At 42.3% G+C, this 18,998-nt stretch overlaps 2 protein-coding genes across 4 annotated transcripts in view; both read right to left on the bottom strand.

Annotated features, from left to right (window-relative positions):
- kirrel1a (kirre like nephrin family adhesion molecule 1a) overlaps positions 1-5,746 on the bottom strand; it is a 91,174-nt gene extending 85,428 nt beyond the window's left edge. For both annotated transcript variants that reach the window (XM_066723113.1, XM_066723114.1), the window contains exon 1: positions 5,376-5,746. In XM_066723113.1, coding sequence (XP_066579210.1) covers positions 5,376-5,421 — 46 coding nt within the window. In that variant the 5' untranslated portion in view covers positions 5,422-5,746. The remainder of the gene's footprint in view (positions 1-5,375) is intronic.
- Positions 5,747-10,140: 4,394 nt separating this feature from the next.
- On the bottom strand, positions 10,141-17,489 carry LOC136768754 (T-lymphocyte surface antigen Ly-9). 2 transcript variants are annotated; one of them, XM_066723111.1, is made up of 5 exons: positions 17,355-17,489; positions 12,961-13,269; positions 12,389-12,661; positions 12,160-12,267; positions 10,141-12,074 (listed from the first exon to the last, which is right to left on the bottom strand). In XM_066723111.1, the coding sequence occupies exons 1-5, from the start codon at positions 17,398-17,400 to the stop codon at positions 11,797-11,799; spliced, it is 1,014 nt and encodes a 337-aa protein (XP_066579208.1). In that variant the 5' UTR covers positions 17,401-17,489; the 3' UTR covers positions 10,141-11,796. The 2 variants fall into 2 exon arrangements, with proteins under 2 accessions (XP_066579208.1, XP_066579209.1); XM_066723112.1 differs by lacking the exon at positions 17,355-17,489 and having other exon boundaries at positions 12,961-17,322.
- Between the last annotated feature and the right edge of the window lie 1,509 nt (positions 17,490-18,998).

The following is an 18,998-nucleotide window of genomic DNA, read 5'->3' as shown; positions in this document are numbered from 1 at the left end:
CTAATGAATTCTGCACACACCCTCTCTTATTTACCACTCTGTATCTTGTTCAGATTATAATACATTATTATTATGATTATGCTTTACACAACTTTCAGATCCACTGCATCCCCCTCTCCCTGTCACTCCCCTCAACACTGAAAAGCACTACATCAAATCAAATGAGGTACACTGCTATAAATAATAACACATTATACATTTCCCTTACTCCCACACTCGCTAGCTCTCTCTTCTCTCTCCTTCTCCCTCTCTCTGCCCCCCACCCCTCTCCCTCTCTCTAAAAACTTGCACACAATCACATTCATTCTGCTCATTATAGTATCTGAACTAGAGTGGAACTTCCCATCCCCCCCCCTCCCCGTCTCTCCCTCTCTCTCCCTCCTGCTGTTTAAATTGGATGTACCAACTAATGTAAAGTTCAAAGATTGCGCTGTTCCCTGGAGCTTGGATCCCAATCTAAAGCAAGAGCTTCACCAAAAAACTCCCTTATTAAAATAAGGCTGTGGATCGACGTTTAAAAAGCGACCAAGGCCCCAGCTTTCAATAACAGCATCAGTGCACCCTGCTTCAGTGGGGTGTCGTATGATTCGCAAAACTATTACAATAGTGAAATTACAACTTTCACACTATCCGTGTCATCTAGAATGATGTCTGAAAAGTTGTACTGTGTGGAAAACAAAACAAAACAAACATAAAAACACTAAACAAGTGTGTGTGTGTGTGTGTGTGTGTGTGTGTGTGTGTGTGTGTGTTAGTGTGGGGGGTGGGTAGGGGGCATATGCATGTAGTCCTGTTTCCAGCTGTAACCTCAATACAAATTACATACATTGTATCCTTTCACCAAAAAAATTCACTGACTTCATTGTTTTCTACTAGAGTGGGGGATGGGATGGGATGGGATGGGATGGGGGGTGAAAACTTTTGGTGTTGGGCACTTTTCCTGCTGTAGCTGGATTCTCTCGCCACACTCTGACTTGCTTTCGGTCACACAAAAAGACTTCCAGACTATGGCATCAACTGCACTCCCGATCCCCTCCCGTTAAAAGGAGAATGTTTCCCATCCCCCCTTTTCTCTCCTCCCTCTTCGCCTCTCTCTCGCTATTTAATCGGTTCCAGATGTCCGCTGGAAGTTCTTAACGAAGAATCCCAGCGTTGCTTTTCATAGCAGAACATGAGACACAGAGGGAAAAAAAAGGGATCTTTGTTCTCCATCTCATATGTGCTGTGGAGGAACTGCATTTTGCACTGTTCATATTGTTGAAATTGTTTTCATATTTTTAAAACTTCCAATGTTCTGAGGACCCCCCTTCTAAATCCGCAAGCTTGATCATTTAAATACTCGTGTGTGTGTGTGTGTGTGTGTGTGTGTGTGTTGGAAGTTAACTGCCCAGAAAATACAGGCAAGTCAACCCAGTGATGTCATTCTTCTTCCCTCCACAGAGGAATGTTCGTTTTTGAAATACACTATATATGTATTTCTACAACTTCAAAAAATATAATCTTCAATTCATTACTCGGCAAACAACAATTAATTTATAGGTTTCTCTCTATAATTAAAGGTGATATATACATGAATAAAAGCACTATCTGCTTTGAAAGAAAACAAAAATCTGTTTTAATGAAAACGGGACTGTTTTTATTATTATTATTATTATAAGCTGTTCCTGGTGGATAACAAAACCTAAGATAAATGTATACATAAACAAATCCATAACGTTTACAAAACAAGAAACAAACACACACAAGTGAAACAATTGTAGCCTTAATAAGAAAGCGGAAGAAATCACATGCATATTATGTATTATCACTATGAACTATGTATGTATGTATGTATGTATGTATGTATGTATGTATGTATGTATGTATGTATGTATTCTTCCTACTAACTCCGTACGTGTTTAACGGCTTGGCTACAGCACCGGCGCGCAGCCCTGCTCAGCGCAGCTCCTGTGCCATGGTCGGAGAGGCTGCGGCTGCCTGCCGGGTGAAAGCACTGGCACAAACCGGGCTCTAGCTGTGCCAGCCTTGAGGTGGCTGTTCGCACATCTGTGGGCGCCGGAGTCCCGGATTGAGAGCAGCCGGCTCGCCTGGTCTGTTTCTCTGCCGCGTTTGCACACCAGTGCGCCCCGGACAGCGCAAAGCACCCACAGCGCGTTTTAACACCGAGGGGAGATTGCGTGCGTTTATTATATACGTGTGGGTGCTTGCAACACCTATTGATGTATTTTACCTATATATATTGCTTTCTATTTCCCACTTGATACGTGCAGAATAAACTCTCCCACCTGCGCATTTCTTTAACGCAGCTTCTTGAGACGTGCTGCAATTGAACGCAGTTTAAGAAACAGTAGTCAAGCACCTACGACGTAACTGCAGCTGGAGGAGCACTGGGGTGACGGCTCTCCTGGGAGCTCTGGGTGCCAACAGTTTGTTTGCAGTAGCGGCAACTGGAGAAGGATGCGATTCAAATCGACCCTCTCTGTCGCAGGCCACGTCGAAACGATACCAAAAGAAATATGGTAGTGAAGGTTGGTATGGTAAAAGTTTGATTTATGGAGCAAGGAAAAGGGTGATGGAGGTACTAAAGAGAGGAGGGGAGAGGAAGGATTTGGGGGGGGGAGGGATTGATGGATAGCGATAGTCACACAAGGGGAAAAGCAGCTGTCACAAACATAGGATAAGGATGGGTCTTTATAAACGATATGTAGAGAAGTGCATCATTTTCCAAAGCCAAGACCTAAGAAGATTCATTTCTCCTTTTTCAGTTTTAAACTTTTTTTTGTTTGTGTAATATTATGTATTTATTGTAAACACCAATAATACGTGACCTCTGACCTGGCTTGTAAGGATTGCTGCTGAATGTCACCCTGGGGTGCGAGACAATGGCAGAACGAATGCCACTGTGGACTGAACTGAGCCTGGGCTGAACTTTTCAACCCTCTCCACAGTAGATAGGAGATCATGCTTTTCAACTGACAGAACTGCGAACGAAGTTGAACGGTACACATTAACCAAGACGTTGCTCAAAGTGGAGAATAGTGCAACTGTTACCATTACAAATCCAATTTGATCTCAACTGATGCAAGTAGTGTGGAGTCGTGGTTAACAGTGCAAGGAAACAAACCTCTAAACTTCACAGATTTGTGCCCATGAGGCCGAGCTGCTGGCTGTACCCACTACAGCGTGCACATTGCTCTTAGAGGTGTATTACACTATGGCCAACGTTGTGGAGTTTAGAGTTATTTCTCACTGGGCTTCTGCTGTCAGGAAGGTGACTCATAAATATTTGGGAAGAACTGATGAATTGGGCCCTGCAGAAGGGAAAAATACACTCTGATGCAAAGGCTTTGTGTGCACCTGGAACACATAGAAGGACAAATATGTGCCCGCAAGAAAACCTCCTTGAGGACTACGGATCTAGACCAACCAAGTCCATAGCTGGTTCGGTTAAATCATTAAGTCATGGCCTACCTAATGTACTTTTTAGACTAGTGCTAATCGAGGTCTGTGAAGGCAGACACTGAAAGTTGTGGGCACAGGGGTGGGCACCCAGGGGCACAGTTTGCCCTGAGGGGGATATTTTGACGGTAGTTCAGAAAGAACCAGGGTGTCCTACTCATTCCAGAGTACAATGCTTCCATGTCCACCTTTATACAAAAAAATTTACAAAAGAAGAACTGTGACAGAATTCAAATCGACATTCAAGGCATTGTAGATCTGAATGTGTAATCGATAGTCGCCGCCTGGATTGAGAAAGAAAAAGGGGGAGCCATTACCCCTTTTCCCAGAATCCTAGAGAACAGGAGTGCACAACCACACAACTGTACACAATACTTTAGCTATTGAGGATGTTACCTTGACAAAAATCTCCAGGCAGTTCGGCCTACACTGGGCCAGAGGTGACGGGAGAGGGCTTGGAAATGCTTCTGCCCTGATCCAGCCCTACCTGAGAAGCAGCCGTTCAACTAGCACAGCTCTGAATCGCCGTGAGCTCAGCTATAATCCTAACCTCAGGTACCACAATCCAGTCTCATTTGCCTAGCAGCCGCTGCCACAAAAAGGGAGAGACAGATACGACTCGGCAAATGGATTCCCTCGCCCACAGATTTAGACAATGGCCAGGCACCGAGCACGTTCACCTCACAGGCACCTTGGCGCACGGCTGGACTGCTGTCGAGGCGAGGCATCTGAGAACCTCTCCAGGCACGGCTGCCACAGAAAACGCCAGTGGTTCACAACAGGGGGGAAGGGGCACAGCCCGGTGCGCAGAACATATTCAAATCAGCACTTTTTTTTTTTTTACATATGAAGACAAGAATAGGTGGGATTTAGTTGTGGATGTGTATTTGAATGTGCATGTGCATATGCAGCCAATATATCTGGAAATAGTTATTGCATAGTAAATAGTAGCATAGCTATAGTATACAATAGTTATCTACTATAGAGTCTTTAACTGTATCTGTCAGTAATAATTTGCTTAATGTTGTGTGTGCTATGTGGGTATAATACACACACACACACACACACACACACACACATTATATATATATATATATATATATATATATATATATATATATATATATATATATATATATAAATAATCTAGTACTGGGAAATTAACATTAACATACATTACCATCTGACATTCCTTTGATAAGAAAGTCAAAAAATAGTCTATCACTAAGAAAGCAAACCGATATTGTGAGCTGGAATGTGACAATATTACAAACCCCAAGAAGCCAGCAAACAGTTAAACAATGAAATCATCTTTTGCTTCTGTTTCACCATTTCTAGGATTTGAGCTACAAGCCTTTCACATGACACATCCCCAATGAAACCGTGCATGCATCCCGGGCGAAGCTGTGCCTCGGAGGAAACAGGTCCGTGTGATAGCCGACACTAAAGAAATGAAGCCATTCACAATTCAAACAGGTACTATGCAATTTTGCTGTAGTCACCGTCAGCTCCATTGGAGAGGCAGTACCAGTCCAGCTGTAGCCAGGGATTACACCGTGAGGTCGTCTTTTTTTGTGGGAACAATAGTCAAGTACAAGGATTGCATTTATCTCAATAGATCTAGAGCATGTTTTAAATGGTATTGGTGCCTGAGAGGTGGGGATCACGTCAACGCACGCAAGTCCAGCCATTGAGAGCAGAAACACTTTCACAAGAGCAGCGGCGCTTTCATTACTTTGTAGCAAAACGTTATTCGCCCATAAACACGACACGCACACGCCCGCATGAAGCACCAGGAGCCAATGACGCAAAGCCCGCAAACTTTTCCTGCAGACGCGTCCAGGGGAGAGCTGTGTTTTGGGGTTTTTTTCCCGGGAATGTGCGTGCTTGTCGGCTTTGGAAACGGCGTCGCTTACCTTTCTGTAGACTGGAAGCGAAAGTTATAATCCATAAAAATAGCATGGCTTGATTTGGTTCATGAAGTTCCGACAAGCCCCTCAATCGCGCTCCGTTAATAGTCCTTGCTTTGGAAGTAGACACAGCATCAAGTTGCGTCTTTTTTTTTCTTTTCTTTTCGTTTCGTTTCTTTTTCTTTTTTCTTTTTTTTTTGTAATTCCCCTGGACTTTAATTGAGATCGGGTGTTGTTTCTGCTGTTTGCACTTCTTTCTGGGAAAGAAATCTGGGATTCAACTTGGAACTCCCCTTGCCCGCTATTCCCCCCAATTACAGCTCCTGCGAAACTGCGCTCAGCTCTTGTGTGTGTGTGTCTCTGTAAATCTCAGTTTTGTGTTTTTTAAGAAAAGGGGCGCTGTGTGTCTTCTACAGGCCACATGCAGTACTGCACAGAGAGAGAGAGAGAGAGAGAGAGAGAGAGAGAGAGAGAGAGAGAGAGAGGATGCATGTGTATGTATATGTGTGTGTGTGTGTGTGTGTGTGTGTGTGCTGTGTTGAAGATCGCCCGAGGCTTTTTATAAATGTCATTGCAATAGCTGTGAATATACAAGAGAGGCAACGTTTTACACTGAAAAGGGCTTGCGCTTTCTTGAAACTTTCATATCTCTTGAAACGTCGTCTGCTGAGATAAAAGACGAGTTCCTCACGCACCTCCTTCCCCTAACAGGCATGCTTCAATGTGTAAATCTGAAGGATATATATATATATATATATATATATATATATATATATATATATATATATATATATATATGTCGTTTTGTTGCATATTAATGTTTTAAAGTATATTTAGAATGGGACTATAACTGTCTGAAATACGTATGCATGTCAAACATCATTTTTGTGGGTCGGGGGATTTGGACTTCCCCTCAACAATCGCTAACTTTGATCCCACTTTATACAAATATGAATAAGTTGAGGGGACGAAGAGAAGGTGGATTTGGGATGTCTACATCACAAGAGAAGCAAGAGAGGCGTTTTATGGAAAATGTAAACATGCATTTCCATGCAGCGCTGTTTAAGAAACAAAAACAACTAGTCATACTATGGCTTGTGGACATAATGCCCCCAAAAGGTCATAGCAGTAATTAGAGCAGATGAAAGTCCTACAGAATCTTAAATCTCGTTTTTATATGCACTTAAAATACCCTAATTACATGTCCATGGATTTCCTTTCCAATTTAAACTGCAGCTACTAAATTATATTTCTGTTGTTTTTGTTTATTTACTGCAAAGATCTGCCTATCACTGTACAATTGTTCTATTCCAGTTATTGGTCCCACTTTACAGTAATTGGCACTCGTTCTTAATATCTTGAGGTATGGATACCACAGGAATAGCACACGGATACGCTCTCAAGCTGTTTATCACATGTATAACAAGTTTAGGGTCAGATTTAGGGGGCAGAGGATGATATGTGATCATCAGAACTCAGTGGAGCGGGAGGCATTCATATGCTAGTCCTGTGGGGTACATTCACTGATTCATTAAGAATTTGTGCCCATTGTTGTAAAGTGTTATCCAGTTTTTTTTTTTTTTGTTTCTTTATTTGATTATGTATTTATTCAGATGCTTGGAGAAACGCCTCTAAAAGCCTGTAATAAATTGCTTTTTCCTAATGATGACATCACGTGCATTCCAAAACAAACTCCATTCTTTCTAGGGAAACATACCTACAATTTGAAGAGAGAACAGTGAAAATGTAATTGATAGTGCCCTCATGTGGACAAAATGTATGTTGCAGAACTCGGCGCACGAGAAAAACGTGCCTTATGAATAGCTGACATTGTATGTAATGTCTGCTCCGTTATGTTTAAATAGGTAAAATGAAGAACATTTGCCCAAGTCGTTCTAGAATGAAGCAGTGGCTTCCCAGAATTCCAGTCAGTTGTCATGAGCTGGGCCCACTTGAGTTACAAATGGAAGTGTAATCCGTTGTAGCAAACTCACACCCATTGCAGTCAGCAGCACTCCAGTATATAATTCAGCCCAGTATGTCAGGCCTGGCGGGTCATTTATTATTTTTATTTATTTATTTATTTATTTGCAGATGCCCTTATCCAGGGCGACTTACAAAATATAAGCGCAATACAAAGTGCAAGAGTATAGTTCAGTACAAGGCATAAAACATTACAAATTCAAATGTACATAATACAGTGAAATTGAAAGCATAATACATTTTACTAGTTCCAATTTACACAATATGTGAATACAATATGAGGTCTTACATCCTGGATTGTAAAAGCTGAGTGCAGACAAGATGTTAGGTCACAATCAAGGGCAAAAGGAAATGGAGCATAGGGGAAATCAAAATAATACAAGTACTAGTAATGCAAGGCAAGAAGTATGATGAAACGTTGTAAAGTGCTTTCTTAGACGAGAGTACTGCCTGAAAAGATGTGTCTTGAGTAAGTACTGGAATGAGGTCAAGGACTCTGCTGTTTTGACTTCGGTGGGCAGGTCGTTCCACCACTTAGGGTTCAGGGATGAGAAGGAGCGGCTCTGGAGGAAGGAGAGTGGAGAGGAGGCAGAGTTAGTCTTCTGGCACTGGAGGAGCGCAGTGTCTGGAGGGGATGTATGGAGAGACGAGTGTCTGAAGGTATCTTGGTGCAGTGTGGTCGAGATAGGTAGGTGAGGGTCAGTGTCTTGAACTGAATGCGTGCCGGTATCGGGAGCCAGTGGAGGGAGCGGAGCAGTGGAGTAGCGTGTGCGAATCGTGGCAGAGAGAATACCAGACGAGCCGCAGAGTTCTGGATGAGCTGGAGCAGCGGGTAGTAGATGCAGGAAGGCCGGCCAGGAGGGAGTTGCAGTAGTCCAGGCGGGAGAGGACCAGCGACTGGACGAGCAGCTGAGTTGAGTAGTCGGTGAGGAATGGACGGATCCGGCGTATGTTGCTCAGGAAGAATCTGCAGGTGCGTGTCAGCGTGGTGATGTGCTGGGTGTAGGAGAGCGCAGGATCGAGGGTGACTCCTAGATTTTTAGCGGAAGAAGAAGGAGAGAGTGTGGTGGATTCCAAGGGCATCGAGATGGGGAGGTCAGCAGAAGGTGAGGAAGAGTGGGGGGAAAAGAGGCGATCCAATTTGGAGAGGTTGAGCTTGAGGTGGTGTGAGTGCATCCAGGCAGAGATCGCAGACAAGCAGGAAAAGATGCGAGAGGGGATGAGAGGGTCAGAGGAGGGAAAAGACAGGAAGATCTGGGCATCATCAGCGTAGAAGTGATAAGAGAAACCATGGGATGTGAAGAGGGGGCCCAGGGAGTGAGTGTAGAGAGAGAACAGGAGGGGGCCCAGGACGGAGGCTTGGAGTATGCCTGTGAGGAGAGACTGGTGGGAGGATGAGGAACCTTACCAATCTACCAATCTATCAATCTACCATCTACCAATGGGAAGCCAAAGACAGATCACCACACCACCTAGGGCCACGTCCCCGATTTCCTTGTAGGTGGCACGAGTATGAGCAATGTGTGAGGAGTGGGTGATTGGAGATGATGGCAGTGTGGCTTTTACTGTGGGCTGATTGTCAGCAGATTTTGGTGTCTGTGCTATCTGTCCGTGTGACACATGGTTTCCTGGGCACATCCTCCTAAGCCCCCACAAATAATCTAATAACACATAATCTTATGAGCATTATATTGCATATTGTGCAAATGTAAGATGTACCCAGCAGTGCAGATGTTTGCGAACACCACACTCTACCCTGCTAGTACCTCTTTGTCCAGGACTCCCCCTTGCAGTACACCCGATATCCTCCCGAGTGTTTGATCAGAGCAAATCACTGTTTACCCATCTAATGTTCATGGCCAGAGGGGCTTTAAAAACACTGTGTTTTCTCATTGATTATGCATAGCTAATTCAGCCTCTGCATTATTCAGTGCTGCTCTCTGAGATTCTCTTCTTTAAACGGCAAGTTAGACATGTTAGTCCCCCCCACCCACCCAGACGTAAATGTTTAATGGATTTTTAAAACTAGAATTTACCACTTTATTTACAAGTTGCTACAGTTAATTAATGGAAATCGATGCTCAAAGTGCCCCCCTTATCCAAGGACCTGTGTGTACAATGCAAGCTCCGGATTCCCAGCGTGGAGGTGGTGGTCAGAACACAAGAGCATAAAATAAGGGGGGTGATAAATCTCTGCACTGTTTAAGGAGTGGTGCTATCTGATTCTAGTCCTGGAGCCACAATGACATCTAGTACTTAATCTCAGTGGCATAACCAAGATTAACACGATCTTCAGTGGCTGAAAGAAGTGAAGCATCGGTTGTTTAAAACCTAGTGCTGAAGAGTTCCTCCTTCACTACTCCAGGCAGTGTCCTATATACAAATCGGGTCATATTCAAAAGCAATCCATAAGTGAAAAAGGTGATCCCAGAGTTATTTATGTTTTGGGGGGGAGCAGTTCCTCCAGTTTTCCCTGGAACTCAAAACTCCTGATCATTAGGTCTTGTTTTTGAAATCTCCAGACTCAGAGCTAAATAATCCCATTATTTATTTAGTCTGTAACGCCACTGTAATACGCTATCTTAACTTTAAGTATGTAGAATTTCCTTCTGCTTAGCAGCAGAATGGAATACCACCTGCACGCTTTCATTCATTCAGATGTCTTTGATCAGTAGGGTGACACAATATAGAGTGCTTTGGCACTAAAGAGTGACATACACAGAACATAGTTGTCCCCCCCACCCCCCATACTTCTGCGGGGAGAATCTCCCAAAAAGAAAAGCTGCACTACATTTTGCAAACCATTTATTTTCCAAACAGGTTTCTGTTACTTGAGCACAAAAAAAAACACTTTTGGAACAGCATCTATCCATCTATCCATTTTCAAAACCGCTTATCCTGGTGAGGGTCGCGGGGAAGACGGAGCCAATCCCGGCAGGCATAGGGTGCAAGGCAGGAATACACCCAGGATGGGACGTCAGTCCATCGATGGGCAACACACACACCGGGCAATTTAGAGAGACCAATCAGCTTAATCTGCACATCTTTGGATGGTGGGAGGAAACCGGAGTGTCTGGAGAAAACCCACGTGGAGAACATGCAAACTCCACACAGACAAGCCCTGCGAGCCAGGAACCCGGGACCGTGGAGCTGTTTTGGAACAGCAATGCACCTTTTTTCACTTCCACTCAGAAACATGCTGTGGCTCCCTTATGCCTCCTCCGCACAACCAAAAAAAAAAAAAAACACCACAAACAAGAGCACGGATGATGTTGATTCTAAAACATCCCCCATCCATAACCGCTTTAAATCAAGCTATATGATCTTCCAAAGAGGCCATTATCTCGGCAGGATCTGACAGGTCTTTGGTTTATTCCTCCATTTCTATAAATAAACCAATAATGATGTGACTGCCAAGGTCATTGTTGTGGTGTATATCTGTGTCCTGTCAAGAACTGCAATTGAATGCTGGCTGAAGTGAAATGGGGAAACTTGAGACGAAGAATCCAGATAAGACGATTTCAATTCAGAAGTCCTTGCTTTTGTTGTTTAGGGAGCAAAGCCGGTCTACTGGAGCAAAGCTGTGAAGCTGTGCACGGCCCCATAAGCTCATTCCTTGCAAAACATGAATCGAACATTACAAAAATAAAATCACAAGAAACATTTCAGAAAAAGGAAATTAACCAACTATTAGCTTTTTAATATGATAGATTTATGCTATTGTACATATTAATGACATAATGGCAACTTTTTGTTATCACCCAAAGTACAATGTGGTGGGAAAGGAGCTCTGGATTATGTACAGAAAAAAACAAACCACGGCATGCCCAATACATGATCAACACGTGTAATAGAGAATGAAGAGGAAACTGAAACTCAGTGAAAATACAAATAAATGCGTTGAGAAAAAACTAAAAAACAAACTGTGTGAGTTTATCTTGTGATCAGATTTTGTTAATCAATATCAAGAACTCCTTGTACCAGCAAGGAGGAGAGATGAAGACAACATACACACCTGCTTCTTCAGCAACCTACGGTGCAAACAGCTGCACTCAGGCAGTGGACAGCGGATTGACAGTGCTCTGACTGACATCACTGCAGATTCATAGGCCCAGGTTGAGCTTGTTTCTGCCCAATAAGCTCAGGTAAACCCTGGCTGACTGTACATACGCCTAACTCTGGTGATGCTCAGATAATCGTGCTTTACCTCTAAAGCTTTACCAGCTTTATCTTGACTCATAACAGCTCAGCCTTCGAACGAGTGGAGGCTCTCCACAGCTCAATGAACCGGGTCACTGGTTCCAGCAGTGCTGCAACTGAGGTATGCACTGTGGCCGGGCTTATTTCAGTTTGGTTGCAGTCCAAGTCAGACAAATGTCTGTAGCAATGAGGAACGGCATATCCCAGGACGTATCCCAGAACTTGTTCTTACTGCCGCACTAAGTCAAGACAGTCGTTTGTAACCCATCTCGGGGGCGGGAGACTGCACCACCTCGTAGATGGTCTCTGCTTCAGTAAGTGGAACTTGGGCGTTGTGGTTGACCACTGAGTAACATTCCTTGGCATGCTCTGAAGGCCTGACGGAAGTTGCAGTGGCGTACACAGTGGTCACTCCCGGCTCCAGTTCCATCGTTTGGATTCTCGGGTTCACAGTGTCGTACAGCGTGACCACAGAGGTCTCGTTGCACCTCTTTTCTATGCTCACGTTCCCGTAGAGGGCCCCTAGAAGGAAATTGAAACAATTGAGCATCCGACACTAAACCTTCATAAGGTTTTATAGGCATCATCAGACTGGGAAAGGCATTACCTGCGGGGTTCTTGGTGCACTTCTTTCGCCAGAAGATCAAAACAACCGCAGTCGTCAAAATCAGAATCAGGAGCAAAGCTGTGGTCACCCCAATGGTTGTCTCCATACCTGAGATATTAGGAATGGTAATTAGAATGATTATTCAGGAAAGCAATGGATACAAAATAAATCCTGAAAGACTATGGTATGGATTATGCACTTTGAACTGAATGGAAGTCAATAGACTGACCTGCACTTGGCATGGCACACTCAACCATCTTTGCAGTAACCGAGGCATGGCTGACATTATTTTGTGCGAAACATGTGAAAGAATTGTTCCCGCTGTAGTCAGAGTCCCGAGTAAGCTCCAGTGTGTCACTGTGTAATGTTTTCTTAGTATCCTCCTCGGCCCAGTGGAATGACACATGGGTCCCTTTCTCTGCGGAGCACTTCAGAGTGAAATTGCAGCCCCCGTCAGGTGTGCGCACCTTATTGACCTGGATGGAGAGCGAGGAAACCGGAGCTGGGATTTCCCGGAGAAAGAACAGGGTCATCTTTTATAGCGAGAAATCACACCTACACTCTCTCTCTTTCACTCGCTCTCTCACACACACACACACACACACACACACACACACATAAGAGCTGAGCTGTTGGCTAAAATGAATGTGACGGAATGTTAATGAACTACACCCTGATTATGTACCAATGTAATGGAGACATATACACATATATACATATATACACAAAGCATCAGAGATCCCTTTGCAGTCCTTATCACTGAAGCAATAGTTTCAGTTTCAATAGTCAAGCCAGACATACCTTGTACCTCGAGCTTGTAACGTATTTGAGGATTCTCCTTTCCTCTTGAGTCGGTCACAATGGCCTCGTACTCACCATTATCTTTGACTGTCAGGTTTTTCAATGTCAAGGAACAGTTTTCTCTATGGAAGCTGACCCTCGATTTGTATGGTGTAGCCATGAAGTTATTGGAGTATTTTACAATTACAATCTTAGATTCCTTTAAGAGCCAAGTCAAGTCCTTCATGTCCTTCAGATATTGCTTGGGTACATCTAGTGTGATGGATTTCCCCTTTTCTCCATAAACCTGCTCTCCTGCCCCAGGCATAGCTGCAACAAAAGAGATGTTTGTTTTTTCCCTTTAAAACCCAGGTCTGCTCCTGCTGTGACTGTGCCATATGGGCCCAGACCTCCAATCTGAACTGCCATCACAGGTGCACAATCCAAACAAACAAACACAAAAACAAAAAAGCAAGCCCCCTATAAGCTTGCACTGCTACACTACATCAACAGAAGACTGAATACCCTTGCAGGTCTAGGGGAGTGATGTCACTGTGATGATATGTACAATATAAGTATTGGGGTTAATTATGGGTTAACCTTTGGAGCCAGCACTGGCGGGCACATGCACAGTAGATGTTTTGTTGTGTTACCCTGAATAAATTCTGCTTAACAAGATGGTGTCCTTCTTTCATAGCTAATAAACTAATATTAGGGTATTTAATACAACCAATGAAATTCCACAGTCACCCCAGCTCCTGTGTAGTTCTGTGAATTGGAGTGCTATAGCAGTTCCACAGAAAAGGAAAGGAGAAGTAAGTGCATGCTGTGCAAACCTAAATGGTGAGGAGTTCCACACAATAAACAAGCGTTTCCCATTATTTTCAAACTTCAACTCAAGTCTTTAACAGAACATTGTGCACGCCAACCCCCTCCTCCCGCCCACGCCATTATAAACTTTAAAAGTAAAACGTATGTCCAGTGGGAAACCTGAGCTGATCCTGAGGTACCAAGCTGTCTAATTCTAGTTGCAGTTATTATTATTTAAGATTTTATTTTGTCTCACATGTGTGGCATCCCAGAATGACTCCTAGGAAACATGATAAAAGTTAGTTTAGGAGTAAGATTATTTCTCACTCCGAGTAGGAGGTAGAAGTCAGTCATAAAGTCTCTTACACCTACTTACGCCAAGAGTAGGATCCATTCCTAGAAAAAACATAGCACATTTTCATGACAGTTTAGGTTAGAATACGGCTTACTGTGAAGTATTTTCTTCATTTTGGAAAAACAAAACACAGGATCACACCAAGACAAGCAGAAGTGAAAAGACAACTATAGGAATAAGCTAAGCTAACTCAGCCTTTTATTTGTTTATAAATTGACAAACAATAATACATGTTTTCCCCTCATTCCTTCATTACTAGGACGTTAAGGTGCTACGTGGAATTAAATTGCTAGATTAATTTAACATTCATAATCATGATCATAAAATATACATTAAACATCTTACATGTAACACTATTTATCCTTTTGTTGTACATAGCATATTGTCTACAACTGGAAACACTGGGGTACATTCATGAAGGGTTTTACACAGATTCAGTATTTCGGACACTTTTTCTGTATTGAATAAAATGCTAATTAAAGTAAACATGTATTCATCGCAGTGCATACAGTTTATTGTGTATATGACTTGTATAAGTGGATCATTTTTAAATAGTTTTTCGGCTTATTTTTTACTTTTATTTTTGTTAAAAATGGTTGAATACAGAACACGGAGTAATGTAAAACCCTTGATTAATATAGGGTAGCATTGATTATGAATTGATTAGGATAGCATTGATTATATATGCATAATCATTGATTATCTCGTGTGCTGTTAATGTCATTATGGTTTGATGGAAAATTGTGCTTCTTGAAGATGGTGATGATGGTCCCAAATCCTCAGTTATATTGTTGCATTTTCCCTGTGGCCAGACATGCAACATTGTCACCACCTCTATCTCTGCTGACAGTGACGCATTTCTGACAGTGGTGGAAGAAACTGCATTTCTGACTTGTTCAGTAACCAAGGATATTCACTTTGTTTCCAATCTATATTGACACAATAATAATAATCACACTCGCTGTAACACCTTTCCTTTCACAGAAGGTGCACTGATGCCATGTTCTTCTGCCATCTCCCAACTTCTAACTAGTTAGGGGACCTTGTGAGCTGTCCTAAATATTGGTCAAGTTAGGTGGACTTTTATTTCTAAAGACTCTTTATGAATAGCTTTAACTCCTAAGAGTGAAAGTAGGAGCACATTGACGTCACTCTCAGATATTTCAGACACTTAGGACCGATTTATTACTCTCAGATGCTTTATGAATACGGGCACAGGGCATCTTATTCACAGTTACCAAAAAAGGTTCGGAGTGCTCTATAGGGGTTAGACTAATTGCCATATTAAAATCATAATTTAAAAACAGTAAAGTACAAATTTACCAAATTTGACCAAGTTAAGCTAAAACTAGAGATGCAGATGACATTAAGATTGGCTGTACACTTACATACAGACGAGTGACAAATTGAAGAAAAAACCAAAATAAATGAATGGAGGAACATAATGAATGCAGATGCCTCCAAACAGGTGTACTGCATGACACAATTAAGCAATTAACATCCTATCATGCTCTGTGGCATGTATACAAATGATGAACAGGCTCAGTTAACCTCGATTTTGGATCAAGATGGCAAGAGGACAGGATCTAAGTGATTATAAAAGAGGGGTCATTACTGGGGCACGAATGGCAGGAGCTTCAGTCACAAAGACGCTCAACTGGTTAGTGTTCTTGACAAGTGGGCGAGTGCATGTGTGGCAACACCAAGAGAACGGCACAGGCCTGACTGCTGGACCCCAGTGAGGGGTTCCAAAGGCTCTGTTATGCTGTGGAGGGCATTTGTCCCATCATGCCCCATCCACAGGGCACGAGGGCTCACTGAATGGTTTGATGAGTATGAAAAGTATGTGAATCATATGCTATGGCCTTCACAGTCAACAGATCTCAACAAAGTTGAACACCTATGGAAGATTTTGGAACGTTGTGTTAGACAGCACTCTCCACCACCATCATCATTTGGAAGAACAGTGTTCATCCCTCCAGTAGAGTCCAGAGACTCGTAGAATCTGTGCCAAGAGCATTGAAGCTGTTCTGGTAGCTCGTGGTGTCCAACACCTTACTGAGTCAGTTCATGTTGGTTTTTCCTTTAATTTGTCAAACGTCTATATGTGTTTAGGGCAGGGTTTCCCAAACCTGGTCTTGGGAACCTTTTATATCCTGCTATATTTTGCAATTAAGTGAAGTTTAGTGTTAAAATCAGGGTTACACCGTAGTCTGAAATACAGTTGGGGTTTGACTCCCCTGTAAACAAGCTTTCATTAAGATTAGATTTTTTTCCTTCTGAATTAACTGGATCAGGGAGACATTTGTGGGGGCCTAGCTTGAAATTCTGTTAATTTACGCAAAAGGAGATACATTTCTGACATGGCTATAGGAAGGACATTTAAATAGTATTCAGTTTTCTGTGTCTCATGTGAAACTGAGATTAGTAAGAAGATTTACCAAAAAGGAGAAACCGAACAATAAGATAGCTGTTCTGAAACTTACAGTGGCAAAAAACAAAAACAAGTCAAGACAATGAGCCAATTTAAATCAGTACTTGCCATTAAAGGTCACCTGCAAAGTCTTTAAGAAGAAAACTTTAACCTTGCATATTATAATGTTATTCTAATTTTCCTTCATTTCTTGAATCAATTAGCAATCAAAGTCACTTCATTCAATTAAAACAGCATTCCTAGACCAACTAATCAAATCAAGAACTAGCTTTTTTCAGCCATTTCTGAGTGCTGACTTTGAATTTAATTTCCTTTCTATCTTCTCTCCAAATACTCGGGTGCTTTCCTGTCACTCTTTGTGTATTTGTTGTATAGTTTAATCACTTTATAGTTTTGCCAAGAGGCACTAAAAACACACTCACCTCTAAAGCTCTTTAGCTAAGGTACAGCACTAAAATAGGTTGAGAGAGTTGTCTGTAAAATAGGATTATACTTATGTTACTTGTGTTTCTTTACTCACATAAAAATGAACTCGGCACAAAATATTTTGTACAACCAAATTTGCATTATTATGATTTGTATTATTACTATTATTGCACCATTTGGAAAATGTACCTGCAATTATTAAAAATATGAGTTGAGCCACTCATTTTTGTTTACTTCAAAAGACCTCAACCTCACCACATAAACCACACAATCAGAATAACAAAATCTAGGGAGGTGACAGACTTTTTCCTTTACCTGTCTGTCTTTTCAACACACACCTGAGAGCACAAAAAGCAAATAAACCAAGAAAGAAAGTGGATCCATCTTTACCTGCATGGAGAAGGAACATAAGCACACAGCATGCAAGAGAAGACATTTTCCCATGACAGAGAAGAGTCTCTCACCCCTTCTAATTTGGCCTGGGTAGGAAGTTTGAACCAGTTGCTAAGTCAGAACAATCGAAACGAATGTATCATATCCTGTTCTCTGCAAAAGCATCACTGTCACAGTAAAGATCACAGTAGATGGCTCACCAAATGAGGTATAAGGGCAGCTCCTCCCACACAGCTCATGTAGGTGATAAACTGACAAGAAAAACTGTGAAACATGCAACAGGAAGGCAGAGTGTTAGATACAATACAATACAAGCCTCTCTCCCCTTCATTTCGGTGTCAAAAAACTGTGCAATAGCCTGAGACACAATAATCCTCTCTGCATGTACTCTTATAAACTTTAGAATATTATATAGAAAATTCCATGATGTGACAACTTGTAAGATGTGAAAATGGCAATGGCTTCCTATGCACACATGTACCATTCTGTCAGTCCACCCGAAAAACAACTTCATAGGTCATTGCCCTCAATGTCCTTGTTTTGCAATTCAGGGATATTGTAAAGAGTCTATCGTAACTCAACTGAGTCTAGAGGCAATAAGTCAACAGTACTTTGGATGTCATAGCATCATAATCGCTCACTACATGCCAAGTTTGTCATCAAGAGCTGTCTACTTATTTATTTTTTGTACTGGACATGAACTTCTACAGGCCAAAGCAAGTCCTTGGTCTGTCTATATCATCAGACACCTTTCTGGAACAAAAAGCCCATGCCAGCAAAATCCTTTCCCAGGATGGGAAGCATGTGACATCTTGGTTCTCTTTGCATATCCACTTAATGTCAGATGCATGGTGTGCACATTCTCTCCTCAGACAGAGTGAAAAACAAGAGTGTAGCAGTTAGTGTTTGGAAAGGAAGGTGTATGGCAGGTCAGGAAACATAGCGATCCGTTCAGCAGTACAGAGCTGATAACATTGCAGGCAGTGGGGGTGCAAAAAACTATAAGATACTATAAGGTGCTTTTTCAGAGATCGGGGGTGTCAAATGCAACTGAAGTGTTAGTGGAAACATAGAAAAACAAGAAGGAAGGGGAAAGAATGCCTGAGTGTGCGCTTTTATCAAGGGAGTTTCCACCTGCTGATTTGTGAGTGTTCGTCATAGAGTTAATGCCTTTAATCTTCTCACTGAGGAGACTAGACAAACCCTTATTTATGAGGAGAGGACACTCGAATCTGCTGATTGGCTTCCCCATGTAAGGTTGCTGGCAAGACACTGGAGATCCCACAATGGACAGGGAAATGATTTACTTGTTTGATCATCTTTCTCAGAGTGATACTCACACCAGCAATACAAAAACACAAAGTATTCACTGGGCAGGTCAGCACACACTGCACATCATAGGGTACAATTCCAAGCACTTTTCCTATACACTGCTTAAACAGCCTTTATTCTATAGGGCATGTCATATAGAATATATATAATCAAATAGTCTCATTCTGTGTATAGCCTCTATAAAACAAGAGTCCTGGCTTAATGTATCCTTTGATTGAGGAGCACAGCTTATGTCCAGGTAGGTCCTTATGCCTATAGTCTCAGCCTTTCCGAATGGCTGCTTGGTCCGGTGCTTGCCACAAATGGCCT

Source organism: Amia ocellicauda, chromosome 14 (genome assembly GCF_036373705.1).
Source record: "Amia ocellicauda isolate fAmiCal2 chromosome 14, fAmiCal2.hap1, whole genome shotgun sequence".
Lineage (NCBI taxonomy): Eukaryota > Metazoa > Chordata > Actinopteri > Amiiformes > Amiidae > Amia > Amia ocellicauda.
The sequence above is the reverse complement of the archived record's forward strand: the minus strand, read 5'-3'. Positions and strand labels throughout refer to the sequence as shown.

Bases quoted from the DNA above. Each gene is read 5' to 3' on its own strand.
- LOC136768754 (XM_066723111.1), bottom strand. From the start codon at position 17,400: ATGTCTTCTCTTGCATGCTGTGTGCTTATGTTCCTTCTCCATGCAG. The intron at 12,662-12,960 runs GTATGTCTGGCT...GGGAAATCCCAG, and splicing joins TTACAAGCTCGAGGTACAAG to CTCCGGTTTCCTCGCTCTCC. The intron at 12,075-12,159 runs GTAATGCCTTTC...ATTTCCTTCTAG, and splicing joins GTGCACCAAGAACCCCGCAG to GGGCCCTCTACGGGAACGTG.